The sequence below is a fragment of the Anguilla anguilla genome, chromosome 1, assembly GCF_013347855.1.
Source record: "Anguilla anguilla isolate fAngAng1 chromosome 1, fAngAng1.pri, whole genome shotgun sequence".
Classification (NCBI taxonomy): domain Eukaryota; kingdom Metazoa; phylum Chordata; class Actinopteri; order Anguilliformes; family Anguillidae; genus Anguilla; species Anguilla anguilla.
Window position 1 is genome coordinate 2,573,476 of NC_049201.1, and position 14,715 is coordinate 2,588,190.

General features: G+C 47.0%; 1 protein-coding gene across 5 annotated transcripts; it reads left to right on the forward strand.

Annotated features, from left to right (window-relative positions):
• The first annotated feature begins 41 nt into the window (after positions 1-41).
• On the forward strand, positions 42-9,834 carry mrps15 (mitochondrial ribosomal protein S15). 5 transcript variants are annotated; one of them, XM_035384693.1, is made up of 8 exons: positions 42-382; positions 5,601-5,657; positions 5,930-6,008; positions 6,539-6,587; positions 6,776-6,860; positions 7,590-7,660; positions 8,590-8,781; positions 9,388-9,834. In XM_035384693.1, the coding sequence occupies exons 1-8, from the start codon at positions 208-210 to the stop codon at positions 9,508-9,510; spliced, it is 831 nt and encodes a 276-aa protein (XP_035240584.1). In that variant the 5' UTR covers positions 42-207; the 3' UTR covers positions 9,511-9,834. The 5 variants fall into 5 exon arrangements, with proteins under 5 accessions (XP_035240584.1, XP_035240507.1, XP_035240668.1 ...); XM_035384616.1 differs by having other exon boundaries at positions 44-382; positions 5,598-5,657; XM_035384777.1 differs by having other exon boundaries at positions 46-382; positions 5,598-5,657; positions 7,590-7,648.
• The last annotated feature ends 4,881 nt before the right edge of the window (positions 9,835-14,715 follow it).

A 14,715-nucleotide genomic window follows, 5' to 3' on the forward strand; every position in this document is an offset into this window, starting at 1 on the left:
AGAGAGCAGATCTGGAATTGATTCATATTCCTTGAGACCGTGACACACGCCTGTCTGTTCCTGCTAGTAATGTCTAGTAAAAATGGCGAGCCCCTTGTGAGAAAGAGACATGACATTCTTGAAATCACACACACGTATCTGCGAATTAAAATAAGATAGCCAACAAAATAGATAATAGTATTCGCACAATATAGGCTTTGTATCAGGATGTTTGTAAGATGCGCTCTGAAATCCGCGTCTTTTGCTGCGCGTGAGAGCTGCGTGGTGTCGGGTGGGAAGCAAACCTGTTCGGCACTTGTGTCAAAACATGTTCGTCCCGCTGTGCGACCTTTATCAACTAATATCAGTGACAGGTGGGCTTCAAACGCTGAAGAGCTGAAAGGTGAGTCTAACTTGTTCAGAATACGAAGTATTTCCGGTTAACGAAAATCGGGCAACGTCCTTGTCCTTCATATCATGTTAGCTGGTTAGCTGACTGGCTGGCGTTAGTAGCTAATAGCTAGCTAGGTAATGATGGCTAATGCTTGCGAGCTTGTAACACGACTGTGCAAATTTGTTTGAAAACATAAGTCGAATTTTTTCAGAGCCACGTTTCATTATTAACAATCACTACACCGATTCATAGATAAGTATCCATATTAGCCTGTCACGATAGCCGGATCTCTCACATACTTTAACACTATATTAAAGATTATATCGCACTGAAATTCTCTCACAAGTAATCAAGTGTAACGTTATTCTTTTAGGATTCTCTCCGTTTTCTCTGTCGAGTCCCCGCAACTCAAATTCTAACAGTATCCTGGAGATGGGATTGGTAGAACAGTTCTGGTAGCAAAAAACTGTTCATTCAGCCCATCTAGAACATAAGAACATAGGAATACACAATGAGGAGAATGGAGCATTCAGCCCATCTAGAACATAAGGACATTAGAATACATAATGAGGGAAACACGTTTCATCTCAGCCATGTAGTGTAAGAACATTAGAATACATAATGAGGAGAACAGGCCATTCAGCCCATCTAGAACATACACTATATGACCAAAAGTATCTGTACACCCCTTGGACTGGGGCTGTTTTTCATGGTTTGAGCTAGGCTCTTTAGCTCCAGTGAAAGTAAATCTAAATACATTCAAATTCTAGACAAATTATAGGTGTTTCCCAAACAGTTTGGGCAAGACTCTTTCCTTTTTCAGCATAACAGTACCCCTGGGCACGCAGCGAGGTCCATATAGAAATGATTTTAATCAGGGCCTAATTGCTCAATCTGTGCACAACCTCACTAATGCTCTTCTGGCTGAATGGAAGCAAATCCCTGCAGCAATGCTCCAATATCTAACTTAAAGCCTTCCCAGAAGAGTGGAGGTTGTTATAGCAGCAAAGGGTGGACCAACTCCACATCAGTGCCCATAATTTTTGGATGAGATGTTGGATGTCAGGCGTCCACATCCTTTTGGCCATGTAGTGTAAGAACATAAGAATACATAAAGAGGAGAACAGGCCATTCAACCCATCTAGAACACAGGAATATATTCAGTCCATTTAAGGTGGCCAGTTACCTACAGCCTACAGCAGTGGTCTCCAACCCTGGTCATGGAGAGCTACAGGGTCTGCTGGTTTTTATAGTGACTCTGCACTTCATGAATCAATTAGAGCAGTTGATTACACAGTTAACTCACCTGGTGTCTTGGGTCTCAATTGGGTGCTGATTTTAAGGGGAAAACAAAAACCAGCAGACCCTGTAGCTGTCCAGGACCAGGGTTGGAGACCACTGGACTAGAGAGTATCGAGCACTGCATCAAGCCTGGACGTGAACTCGCAGAGAATCTCTGCCTGTACTGTGTGACCTGGCCAGATTTTCCACACATTATTAATGTATTTCCTCGCTTGACAATATTCATAAATGTAAGCGCATGCAAGTGTATAATTTCGATGTCCTCACTAAGTGCTTCTGTGTAGATTCATATACACGTAACTCTTCCAAAATTCTGTGGAAGGGCGAGGGGACAGAGCAAAGTGGCCAGTTCTGAGAGTGCAGGTTATAAGAACACGTCTTTCAATTAAAGGCAATTCAAATGTCCAGGCAGTTACCCTATGTTGCCTTTGTAAATAGAAATGAGCCAGTGAAACCACTTGTGGTCTTGTAAAAAGGTCATGCCTGCCCTTTCATACAGATGACAGAGACGTGTGAGGGATTTAGCATTTAAAGTAAAACTTAAAGCTCCTTGGTAGACTGTGTCTGTAGTCTGAAGAGTGTTAGCAGAGGCATGCATTTGAAGAATATCACCATAGTCAATCACAGGGATTACATGCAGTTACAACCTGTCTTTTTCTTGTGACAAAATTAAAACACGACTTATTTCTAAATTAAAAACCCAATTTAACCTTAAACTTAAATTTTTTATTTTATTTTATTTTATTTTTGAACAATTGAATCAATGTGATTTATATAAACAGTAAAAAGACTGGACCAAGACTAGATCCTTGGGGAACTCCTCGGAAAATGAAAATGAGGATGATTTCTGACCATCAGGAAGAACGCTGTCCTGTCTGACATAGTTTTCAAACCAGCCTACTGCTTTGTCCAATGATGTGGAGCCTGTTCATCATAATTGCGTGGTACACGGTGTCAAACGCTTTGGGTAAATTAAAAAAAAACAGTGTAGTTGAGTGTCAAACGTTTTTGTGTTTAAATTGCACAAACATTTTGAAACTGTTGCTGCTTGTATTCTCACACTCACATTTTAATGGTGTTAGCAGAGTGGCAGTTTTTTTTAACAGAGATGCTTCAGGAAGACTAAACCACAGGAAGACAGGGGTGGGCAACCGTGACAGCTGGGAGTGCGACACTCATGTTGTGCACTTGTACATTATGTCTTTGGTGTCTTTGCTCGTTTTGAGTGCGCTAATTTGCAACACCTGATTCTACTAATTAGCAGCTCAACGAGATCTCTAGCTGTTGAGTGAGGTGTGTTTTGTTAGGGTTGGAGTGAAAACCTTCAGCATGGTAGATCTTCGGAAACAGGGTTGGGCAGCCCTGCTCTAGCCATTGAGTGAGGTGTGCTTTGTTAGGGTTGGAGTGAAACCCTACAGGACGGTAGATCTCCAGGAGCAGCGTCAGCCAGCCCTGGTATAGGCTATGTTGCAGAGTTGCTTAGCTGTCATGTGGCTGGCTGTGCATTTGAAAGTCAGAAGGATCTTTCACATTCTGGTGGCCCTTGTTGCCTTTCAGTATATTTCTTCTCGAAGTGCTTATGATGTACGACAGTCATAAAACTCAGAAGCTATTCAAATATGAATTGCTGGTATTTTTAATTCCCTTCGTGGTTATGGCTGCAGATTCATATTGAGTCGGCTGTGAATCATCACCAGCGGTGTGGCAACACGTCTGTCACAAACTCATTTTGGGAGGAAATGGCCTTTTTTTTTTGACAGAAGGATGTGTGTTGCAATGGAACATTTCAGCCAAAACACAAAAAAAAAAGGAACAAAAAAGAAAAGAATGGCATGCTTTGTGAATGGAAAAGAGCGACGGAGGTAGAGTGTGGTGGGAAGGAGATCGTTTTGAGTGCGCTCCTGCGAGAGGATGTGGGGAACGCGTCGTTTCCCCCGCCTCCTCACCTCAGCGCTAACGTCAGCTGCTGCTATTTCTCACCGCAGCGAAGCAGAGCTCAAAGCCCACAGCCGGCTAGCTCACCCCTCCACACGGCCGGCTAGCTCACCCCTCCACAGCCGGCTAGCTCACCCCTCCACACCCGGCTAGCTCACCCCCACACGGCCGGCTAGCTCACCCCTCCACAGCCGGCTAGCTCACCCCCCCACAGCCGGCTAGCTCACCCCCCCACAGCCGGCTAGCTCACCCCCCCCAACAGCCGGCTAGCTCACCCCCCACAGCCGGCTAGCTCACCCCCCCCAACAGCCGGCTAGCTCACCCCCCACAGCCGGCTAGCTCACCCCCCCACAGCCGGCTAGCTCACCCCCCCACAGCCGGCTAGCTCACCCCCCACAGCCGGCTAGCTCACCCCCCCCACAGCCGGCTAGCTCACCTCCCCACAGCCGGCTAGCTCACCCCCCCCACAGCCGGCTAGCTCACCCCCCACAGCCGGCTAGCTCACCCCCCCACAGCCGGCTAGCTCACCTCCCCACACCGGCTAGCTCACCCCCCCACGGCCTGCTAGCTCACCCCCCCACGGCCGGCTAGCTCACCCCCCCACAGCCGGCTAGCTCACCCCCCCACAGCCGGCTAGCTCACCCCCCCACAGCCGGCTAGCTCACCCCCCCACAGCCGGCTAGCTCACACCCCCACAGCCGGCTAGCTCACCTTCCCACAGCCAACTAGCTCACCCCTCCTCAGCCGGCTAGCTCACCTCCCCACACCGGCTAGCTCACCCCCCCACGGCCTGCTAGCTCACCCCCCCACGGCCGGCTAGCTCACCCCCCCACAGCCGGCTAGCTCACCCCCCCACAGCCGGCTAGCTCACCCCCCCACAGCCCGCTAGCTCACCCCCCCACAGCCGGCTAGCTCACACCCCCACAGCCGGCTAGCTCACCTTCCCACAGCCAACTAGCTCACCCCTCCTCAGCCGGCTAGCTCACCCCCCACAGCCGGCTAGCTCAACCCCCCCCCCCCCCCCCCCCCCCCCCCCCCCCACAGCCTGAATGAGCCTGTTTATTTAGGTTTGCTCTTTCTGTTTCCTGTGGGCCAGAAGAGACCCACACACAAATTTAGAGTCATTTTCCATTCTTCTTTATTTGATCTTCCACCTCAAATACCAGGGTGCTGTTTGTCAGTTGTATTTTGAAAAGTGTGAATTAGGGTTACATGAGAGTCAGGGTTTCAGTGTTTTCATCAGTGAAGGAAAATGTGTAGTTTTAACAATTATTGTTAGGTTTGTCACTACTGTGTATGCAACTGATGAGTTTTGTGTCATTCACAACCTTGAGGAAGGCAGGAGCTGGAACATAATCGTGAAATTATAATGAAATATGGGGAAAAAAATACAAAAACAAACTATAAACTTGTGTTGTACAATGCCTTTTGACCAATTATCACTTCCATCGTGACTGGTACCAGTAGACGAACGCACCCTACAGAAGCACTGGGGTAGTGTTCTGTTCTGCTTTCCCTCATATTTAATGGGAGAGTACACACCCTATCAGCATGCCATTGCCATCTCATCACCGAGCGCTAGTATAGACGCTAATGTAGTGGCACAAATGATCCAAAAAATGATTTTTTTTTTTTCCCTTCTTTGAATTATTTAAGGAAAATAGGGAAAATAGTCACACTTATTTCGAGGTCAGTATTATCCGGTCTAGTCCAGTCCTGAAGGAGGGCTTCACTGCACCCGTTTACTGGAATTGAGTGACTGGATTCTTCATGTGTACATTTTGGCGAGCGGCATTTCCTGTGTGGCTCAACAGACGGACGTGCAGGTGTCCGGCTGACCAGCAGGGGTCGCTGGTGTGCGATAAGATGCTTTTCTCCCAGCTGACCGAAGCTGTCCCGTCCTGGGGGAGATGCTGGGGCCCTGGCCTGGTCTGGACTCCATACCTGTCCCTGGCTTCTTTACTCTCTCATGTTTCCCTTCCTCCAGCAGGTGGGCGGAGCTTGTCTGTCCAGCCAGTGAGGAGCTATGCAGAAGCTGGAAAGAAAGGTGTGTCCTTCCTGATGGTTACCATGCCAAAATCCCAGAATTCCGGTTTCCTAAATACATACTCTTTAGATCCTGCTGTCGGATTTCAGCGTCACTCAGTTTAAGGTCACTCAGCCCGAATTGCATAAATTGAGAGTTTGTTGAAAAAACAATAATAAAATTATATTAGAAAATAAAAAAAGTTGTGTGATGCAAACTGAAGACTGTGGGTTTTGGAGGCTCACAGACAATCAGGGATTTTATTATGTTGATTTTCTTTATTTTATTTCAAGATGCTCGTCAGAGTCAGCTGGACGACCTGCCTGCAGCCATGCTGAAGAAGGAGTACGCTGCAGTCCCTCAGGCGCAGATGTATGTCCGGCTGCACAGACTGCGCAGACCGTCCCTTCGCTCGTTCACTTCTCATCTCTCGCCCCCAGTATGGTGGGGAAAATGGAAGAACAAGTGTTTACCCTGAGGGGGAAAAGATAATGTTGAGATGATTGCATATCTCTATAGCGTAGTATATTTGTTGGGTGATAATATCCTTATCTGGAGGTAATGACTTGCGTATTTCTTGAGACAGCTGAATATTGTGAGAGAGAGGCTTGAGGGTACAACCTAGCATCTCAAAGGATTAACGTCCTTATTGTGAAATAATGACTTACGCCAGCAGCATCACTCCCCCAAAATAATAAACGGTTCCATTGAAATGTGAGCCATTCTCACCGAGCCGTGCCAACAAGCTCACCCAGAGTCTATCTGCTTATATGTTGAGTCATTTTGCCCAAGTTCCATTACAGCTACTGTCGGGCTGAACTGCAATATCAGCCCAGAATGTCTTCAACTCCTCTGCCACACGTCGTTTGCTCACTTCAGTTTACATTGAATCCTGTTTGCAGGACGGATGATGTGGTCAGAAGGCTTTTAACCTTGGACCTGGCGAGCCATGTAAGTCCTGTAGTTACTCAGTAGTCTTCCCTCCCCACTTCCCTCCCCGTTCTTTCTGCTACTGATTCTGTTAACTTCCACAGCCTGAACGCACCTGTGAATATGCTTTGTCTCCTTTGTTTGGGGCTGAAACGGCCATTGTGTGCGAATGTGTGTCCAGACAAGCAATTTTTCCGTTCTCTCCGCAGAAGGAGAAACTGCGTCTGAAGGAGGAGCAGCTGGTGGCTAAAGTCCGTCTGCACGAGAACGACAGCAGCTCGCTCGCGGTGAAGGGTACGTTCCCATTCCCCAGCGGAGAGTAAACGAGGAAGCGCCGCATTGCGAGGAAGAGACGCCAGCCGCCAGTCGGCCTGTAGCCGATAGCTGTACCGCCTCCTAGTGGCGGGCTGAAGACCCACCTCTTCAGACTGCACCTTGGTTCCCTTCCCATCCCCACCCCATAATACTCTCTCCTTTTGTACCCTTGTATTTGCATGATTATAGGTATTTTTTTACAGTTTTATGCTTAGTGTCTTTGGGCTTATTATAGATTTAGTCTGCGTGTATTTCGTATTTGTGTTTTGATGCTTAGTTAGCGTAGTTAGCTTGCTGTTGGCGATGTTGCATCTTTTGTGATGCTCCATCTTCCAAAAGCACTTGCGTTAGTGCTTCAGTGTCGTTGCTGAGCTGGGGGTGTTGGTAGCCAGGTCTGGTGCTATTCCTCGTATTGAATCGGGTGAATGCAGTTGTGTTTCTCCTGCACTGTATGGGGGCGACATAGCTCAGGAGGTAAGACCGATTGTCTGGCAGTCGGAGGGTTGCCGGTTCAAACCCCGCCCTGGGCGTGTTGAAGTGTCCGTGAGCAAGACACCTAACCCCTAACTGCTCTGGCGAATGAGAGGCATCAATTGTAAAGCGCTTTGGATAAAAGCGCTATATAAATGCAGTCCATTTATGTTGGGGAAGAGCTAACAGAACATAATGTAACGTACGGTAATGCGATGTGCGTCTGCTTTCTTTCAGTGGCCGTTCTGACAGCTAGAATCCGAAACTATCAGGAGCACTTGCAGCAGCACCCGAAGGTGAGGACTGAGGTGAAAACCACAGCCAGTCTCTCTTTCACATTGAGTCCTGTCCAAAAAAAAAAGCAGCTTGTGCTCGTGCTCGTGCTAGCTTTGTGAACAGGGCGAACTGTGCGTTACTCATGACTGTGTCACAAGGTGACTCCATTTCAGATACATCAGCAAACGGACGGGAGCCCTGTGCTAATTCATCTGAAGTAGTTTCCTTCCCAGTAATGCTACCCATTCAGTGACTTTTCAGGGTCACATTATCCCTGAAATGTTCTAGATGTTAGGACTAGGTGTCACAGATTCTGAAGGAGCTTGGCAACTGTTAGCCTGCTGTTAACATGACAAGTAATGTAGGGATTTTGAGTCCAATTGTTGAGCTCAGTATCTCATTAAATAAGCTTTAAACATGCGTGAAAAGCTAATCCATGGAAAATCCGGAATGGCTTATGTACTAGTGGGCTTGGCTAGGAATTGTCATGCTGCCAAGTCCGCTTGTATAATTTTTTCCTGGAGGTTTTCGTTTGAATTCTTAAATTGTCGTGTTTGATGTGTCAGAGTGATGGCAGAGTGACATAACGGTTCAGGGACGGTTTTGGCAGCTATCGGGGTTGCGGGTGCGAATCCCAGGTATGAATGACACTGCCACTTTACCCTTGAGAAAAGACCTGATTCTCTATTGTATAAATGGATTATACATCCAAGAAAATGAAAAAAAACATTAGTTGTGTCACTTGCTCGGTGATTTAAATGTAAAAGTGTAGCGTAGTGGTTAGAGGACTGTGCTCCTAAGGGGTTGCGTGCTTGACTCCCAGGGGAGGCACTTAAGCTAAATTGCATGAGTGAATTTCCATCTGTTTCTCCCGCGAGGTAAATCACTGTGGATTAGGGCGTCCGCTAAATGAATGTAATGTAACGCGTGAGCACCCTCTGGCGGGTTTTTTTTGCGGCAGGACAAGGCCAACAAGCGGCGGATGCTGATGAGCGTGGACCGCAGGAAGAAGATGCTGAAGGCCCTGCGGAGCACGCGGTACGACGTGTTCGAGAGCGTCTGCGCGCAGCTCGGGATCTCCTACGCCTTCCCCCCGGAGTACTACAGACGCGTCACCCACCGCTGGCTCGCCAAGAAGGCCCTCTGCATCCGGGTACGGGCCGCCACAACCTCCCCTCCCCGAACCTTCCCGCTCCCACCCACCTCAGAATCCCCCCTGTGCCACTCAGCCACAGATTACCAGCCCTATGACTTTGACCTGTGAAACATGCTTACCATCTGATTTGGGGGTCAACCCTGTTGACTGGTGAAGGGGATCTTTCGACCTGGGGTCCTCAACTGTGGTCCTGTTGAGCCACAGGGTCTGCTGTGGTCCCAAACCTTGGTCCCAGAGAGCCACAGGGTCTGCTGGTTTTATTAAAGCTGTTTATTAGAGATGACTTGTCTCACCTTGTTTCTTGGGAATTGGTTGCGAAGGTGGCTCGTTAGCTCGTTAAGTGGCTGGTTGGCTCGTTAAGTGGCTCGTTGGCTTGTTAAGTGGCTGGTTGGCTCGTTAAGTGGCTGGTTGGCTCGTTAAGTGGCTGGTTAGCTTGTTAAGTGGCTGGTTGGCTCGTTAAGTGGCTCGTTGGCTTGTTAAGTGGCTGGTTCGCTCGTTAAGTGGCTGGTTGGCTCGTATAGTGGCTGGTTGGCTCGTATAGTGGTTGGTTGACTTTGGCGGCTTTGGGAACGGCTGTCCTAAGGAGCCTCTTTCTCCCGCCAGGTTTTCAACGAGCTTCAGAAAAGGCGCAAGGAGCACAGACGCATGATGGCGGAGGCCGCCGGCGGAGCCAAGGCAGAAGCAGCCGATAAGGCTTCCACCGATGTCCAGGGGACAGCAGCATAGGGATGGATGCCCCGGGAATCTGAATCGATTAGTCATGCCTGGTCACCACAGCACCATTGGGAATCTGAAAAATGCACTGCCTGAGCTGTTCATGATGTTCTTCTGACAGGATAAATGACACATTAGGCCTTTTTTTCCCCGGCTAAGATTTTTTGCAGGAGCAGAGCAAGTATCGGTCTTGTTTTTTTAACAAGGCAGCCATTGGCACGTAATTATTTGGCCTGTCCAGGGTGACCATGCACATCATCCCATGGACACATTCACACATTATACAAATCTATTGTACATGACATTAATAATAAAGAATAAAAATGTAAAAAACTTAAAACGCCATTCTCTGGTTTTTCTTTGAGTCTAGAGCATTGATACTGAAATCTGGCCCTCAAATCCTGGTTTTCTTTTCTCCCAGGTAAAGGGAGGGTGCAAAACCAGCGGTTCTCTGCCCTTGAAGACCATGATTTGAGTAACAGGCAGGTTTAACTCCAGTCCTGGAGGGCCGCAGTGTCTGCAGGTTTAACTCCAGTCCTGGAGGGCCGCAGTGTCTGCAGGTTTAACTCCAGTCCCGGAGGGCCGCAGGGTCTGCAGGTTTAACTTCAGTCCTGGAGGGCCGCAGCGTCTGCAGGTTTAACTCCAGTCCTGGAGGGCCGCAGGGTCTGCAGGTTTAACTCCAGTCCTGGAGGGCCGCAGTGTCTGCAGGTTTAACTCCAGTCCTGGAGGGCCGCAGGGTCTGCAGGTTTAACTCCAGTCCTGGAGGGCCGCAGGGTCTGCAGGTTTAACTCCAGTCCTGGAGGGCCGCAGCGTCTGCAGGTTTAACTCCAGTCCTGGAGGGGGCGCTGTGTCTGCAGGTTTAACTCCAGTCCTGGAAGGCCGCAGGGTCTGCAGGTTTTCACATTGTTTTCGGCACAAGTGGTTCATTTAAGTCACTGATTGGCTTAGAAATCCACACGCCTTGTTCTCAAGGCCTTAATTGGCAGCTGATTGAACAGAAACCACAAAAACCCCACAGACACTGCGGCCCCCTGGGACTTTAGTTCTGACCCCTGGTCTGGAGTGTTGTGAGAAATGTCACTGGAGTTCATTAGTGATTTGTTGTCATACTTGCACGTAGTTTAGGGTATATCTTTTTACAGATGTAATGCTGAGATGAATTTAAGGACAGTGCTATCATTTTCACATTACTGATGTTCTAGAAGATGCCTTAAAGTGGCAGTTTGCTATACAGGCTGCTTTGGACTTTCATGTGATGTGTGTTTTATTCTGCTAAACCTTGAACCTGTGAATGGCCCTACACCGGCCTTTATAACGCCAGCAGGCTTTTGGAAACTTCTGGAAATATCTAAAATATCTTGCAAAACAGTCTGGGCCAATCACAAACATACACTAAAACTGAAATCAATTTTTTTGAACTGCCTAAAGGGAACTATCTTGCTGTTAAATGGATTGGCGGTCACGGGTTGGGGAAACGCATGACTCGACGATCTGTGCCTGAGGCCGGGACAGACGTGCAAGCATCATGATTCTCAGAACCCGTTCACAGGATTCGCTGTGCTTTAATGATGCAATTTGGAGTGCATGCTCTTTGATGATCTCATGCGTTTGATCAACACATCACTCCTTTCTCACTACTGCACTAACACCCCCCCTCCCCCCCCCCCACACACACACACACATTTTAGTTTCTTATAACAGTATCCATTAATCGCAGCCCTAGATAACAAAGTAGACTAAAGATACTAATAGTTCAGTCAGCTAATTTTTGGGAGGAGGAACAATGACGAAAATTAGTTAGGAGGTAAATTTTCCACTGATAGCTTGAGGTTTTTTGTTTTTTTGGTACAGTCATTGGGATGAGGAACAGCTTGCTGGGAGATGTAGTACAGGCAGAGATCTCCAGGTGTTTCGAGCTCAGGGTCGGACACGGCTGGATGCTCGGCAGCTGCTGAAATGACCAGCTTAGATGGGTTAAATAACCTGCTTTCACTGCCATCCTGTTTACTTTACTTTATTCCGTTTATTTTTACAGGGACAGTGCTCATTAATAAACATTTCTGTAAATGTGCCAGTTTAGCCAGCATGGCTAATTTTCAACTGTAGTCCCTGGGCAGGTACATTAAAAACAACAAATACAAAATACAAATTCAGACATAATATAAATACTGTTCTCACGACTATCAGACAAAGGAACACTTTTATGCTGTTCATTGCAACGTGCGAGGTGACACGCTAGAATGATCTGAATGACTTGTTCTGGTTATTAAATTGTGTGTGTGTGTGTGTGAGTGTGAGAAAAGAAACAGTATGCACCCGTGACAGATGCTGTGTGGCTTCGACGGCTTTGACGTGTGTCTCAACTTCCTGTTGATTCCGATCTGAAGGAGGTCAGAGCGACAGATGCGGTTGGTAAGTAAAGGCTTCTCTCTTCCCGAGCTCGCCATTCGCGACATTTATTTCTTCCTTTTCAAGGCACAACTTTAGCAGACAGCGTTTGTTCTGCTGCACGTTAGCACAGAGGGCATTTACAGGGACATTTGCAAAGCTGCCGAAGCTTTTGACAACATCGTTTTCCATGTGAGAAGGTAGGAGAATTTTTTTTCCCCCCACTTCTCAGCAGTGGTGGGATTCAAAACATGCGATGTCTGTTCTGTCTGAGTATTACTGTACATCAATGAAAAATGTGTTATTTCTTTTAAAAAATTTTTGTTTTTAAACTGAATTTGTAAAAGAGATATACTGTGCTTTTACAGCAAGTTACAGCAAAGAATTGTATGTCTGTGAAGAATCTGTATATTAGGTACAGTTCTAACCACTTCTGAAATAGCCTAATAGTGTTCTTCTGAAGTAGCCTAATTCTTTGTACTAAGGTGCTTGGTGTTCTAACGCACAGGAGCACTCTTAGCCCTGTGTGAGCTTTGGGTGCAGCGTAACTGATGAGATGCGATGGCGAAACTAAGCTGTGAAAGTTAGCTTGTTGCAACGGCAGCGCTGAACAGGCGAACAGGGCACCTCCACTTCCTGAAGCCTGCAGAATCAGCAGTGGGCCACATCCGACCTCAGTTTTATTAGCCCTATTGCGTGCAGCAAGAAGTGCGATCTGATCAAGTGCTACAACAGAAGCATTGCACATATTTCAATCTGAAATAAAGCATTTATAGTCTGGTTGTGTTGCAGCCCCTCTGAGCCGACAGACTGCATTTCCTAAGCGAAGCGGCTGTGTTTAATGTTTGAGCGTGAATTCTGTCGCACGTGCACAGACTTTAGCAATGTGACAGTTCAACAGCTGCTAGAACAAACGGCCTTCAGTATGAACATCAGTGAATAGCCTTGCTCTGAAATTAGTATCTGAGCTAATTGCATATGTGGTGAAAAAAAATTAAGCTGTGACATTAGTAGTATGAAAAAAAACTGTGTGAAATATTGTGTAGTTACCATCATTTCAGTTATATACAGTGAATTATGTCTAATATTATATTTAAGACATTTACCAGACACTCTTATCCAGAGCAGCTACCCCAGATCAAATTCTTTACACACAGTGCATTTATACAGTTGGATATTGACTGAAGCATTCAGGCTAAGTGGCTTGCTCAAGGGCACAACAGCTGGGAATTGAACCTGCAACCTTGGAGGCGCAAGTTCTTCCCTCATCTGCTTTCTTCTTCATTTTCTCACATCCATTTTTTCAGGAGCAGAGTAATTCTTTTTTTGTTGTTGTTGCCATAATAACCAAACCCTGTGAAACAGGCAAACACTGCCTAGTCATTATCAACTTGCTCGGAGTGGAGATGACATGTCAACCTACAGACTACATTCTGACAAACTGTGTGTGGCGTTAGTGAAAAAACCGCAACAAAACGACCCAGTTTTCTGCTGTTTTTCCACAATGTGGGGCACAGGAAGTGACTGGTCTGTTGTGCGCAATCCACAGGTGGTTTGAGTGACAGCCAGCGCAGTTTGAGTGACATGTCAAACCCAGTGATCAGCCACCAGCCTGGGGCGGGGACTTATGGGACTAACGTGCAGACCGGGGAATGGAGCTCCGGCCTCTGCTCCTGCGGCGGCGATTGCTTAGTCTGTGAGTGCGCGACGTGTTTGGCCTGTCCATCTGGGCTATGTCCGATTCAGAGCACTGCTGGATCCTGTGTACTAGCATACTCTTTAGTATGCAACGTGCAGAATGCAAAAAATATCCTCCATACTATTTTCCAGCCGTACTGTGGAAGTATCGTAATGTGTTCCACCTTTACGGCCGTGCTCACTTGCTAGTGTTGAAGGAAAACATCGGCAAAGCTGCACTTTGCTGGTTTTAAAGCGAAGCCACACATCATAATTATGGGACCAAAATGTTAATTTACTTCTAATGCTAATTTAATTTACTGCAACTTATGCATATAAGACACTTCCCATTGTGACACACACCAGCTAAATTAAACAGTGTGGTTGTTGAATTAACTGCATTTGTATAAAATATATTTACATATTAGGCTACATTTTAATAAAGGTCAGGCCACAAAAAAAATGTTTGTTCAGTTAGTGTGTCATGAGGCTCAGAAACTGTCTGAGGGTTTACTGCCTGAAAGTTAAACAGGAAGTGATTGCTGTTTGCTTCGGCCAATACAGGTGCACTGGGCTGCTTCTGTCCAATAGCGCTGGGATGCTACGCAGCCAACAAGTACGGAGAGAACGCCTGCCTGGCCTGCATCCCGGGTGGGCTTACTGCCATGAGAACGCACATGCGTCTGACATATGGCATTCAGGTGCGTCTGCTCTGATCTCATCTGCCCTTTAGACAAAATTACCATGGAGACCGTAAGAAAATGCACATACGCACATTTTATTCAGTTGGATATTTTCTCAGCCAGGGATGCTCAAATAAATCTGACTTTTGAAGGCCAACAGTACTGCGGGTTTTCCTTTCTACTTGATTGGTAATCGATATTTTGATTAATGCCACTGATCGCCCAGCGATCCCAGGCATCTAAATCAATCCCAGATTAGATGGGGAAGAATGACAGTCGGTAGAGCTACTGTCATCCAGGTCCAGATTAGAGTCTAGGCCTTAGGCAGCTGGCAAATGACACCTAGATATGCTTAATGATTGGTTATTATCATCAAATATTCCTAAAGTCCTTAATGCAGCAGACTCTCTGTGATTAAGGTGAACATCCTTTCAGTAATTAAACTGACACAATCGCCATAGAGCCATGT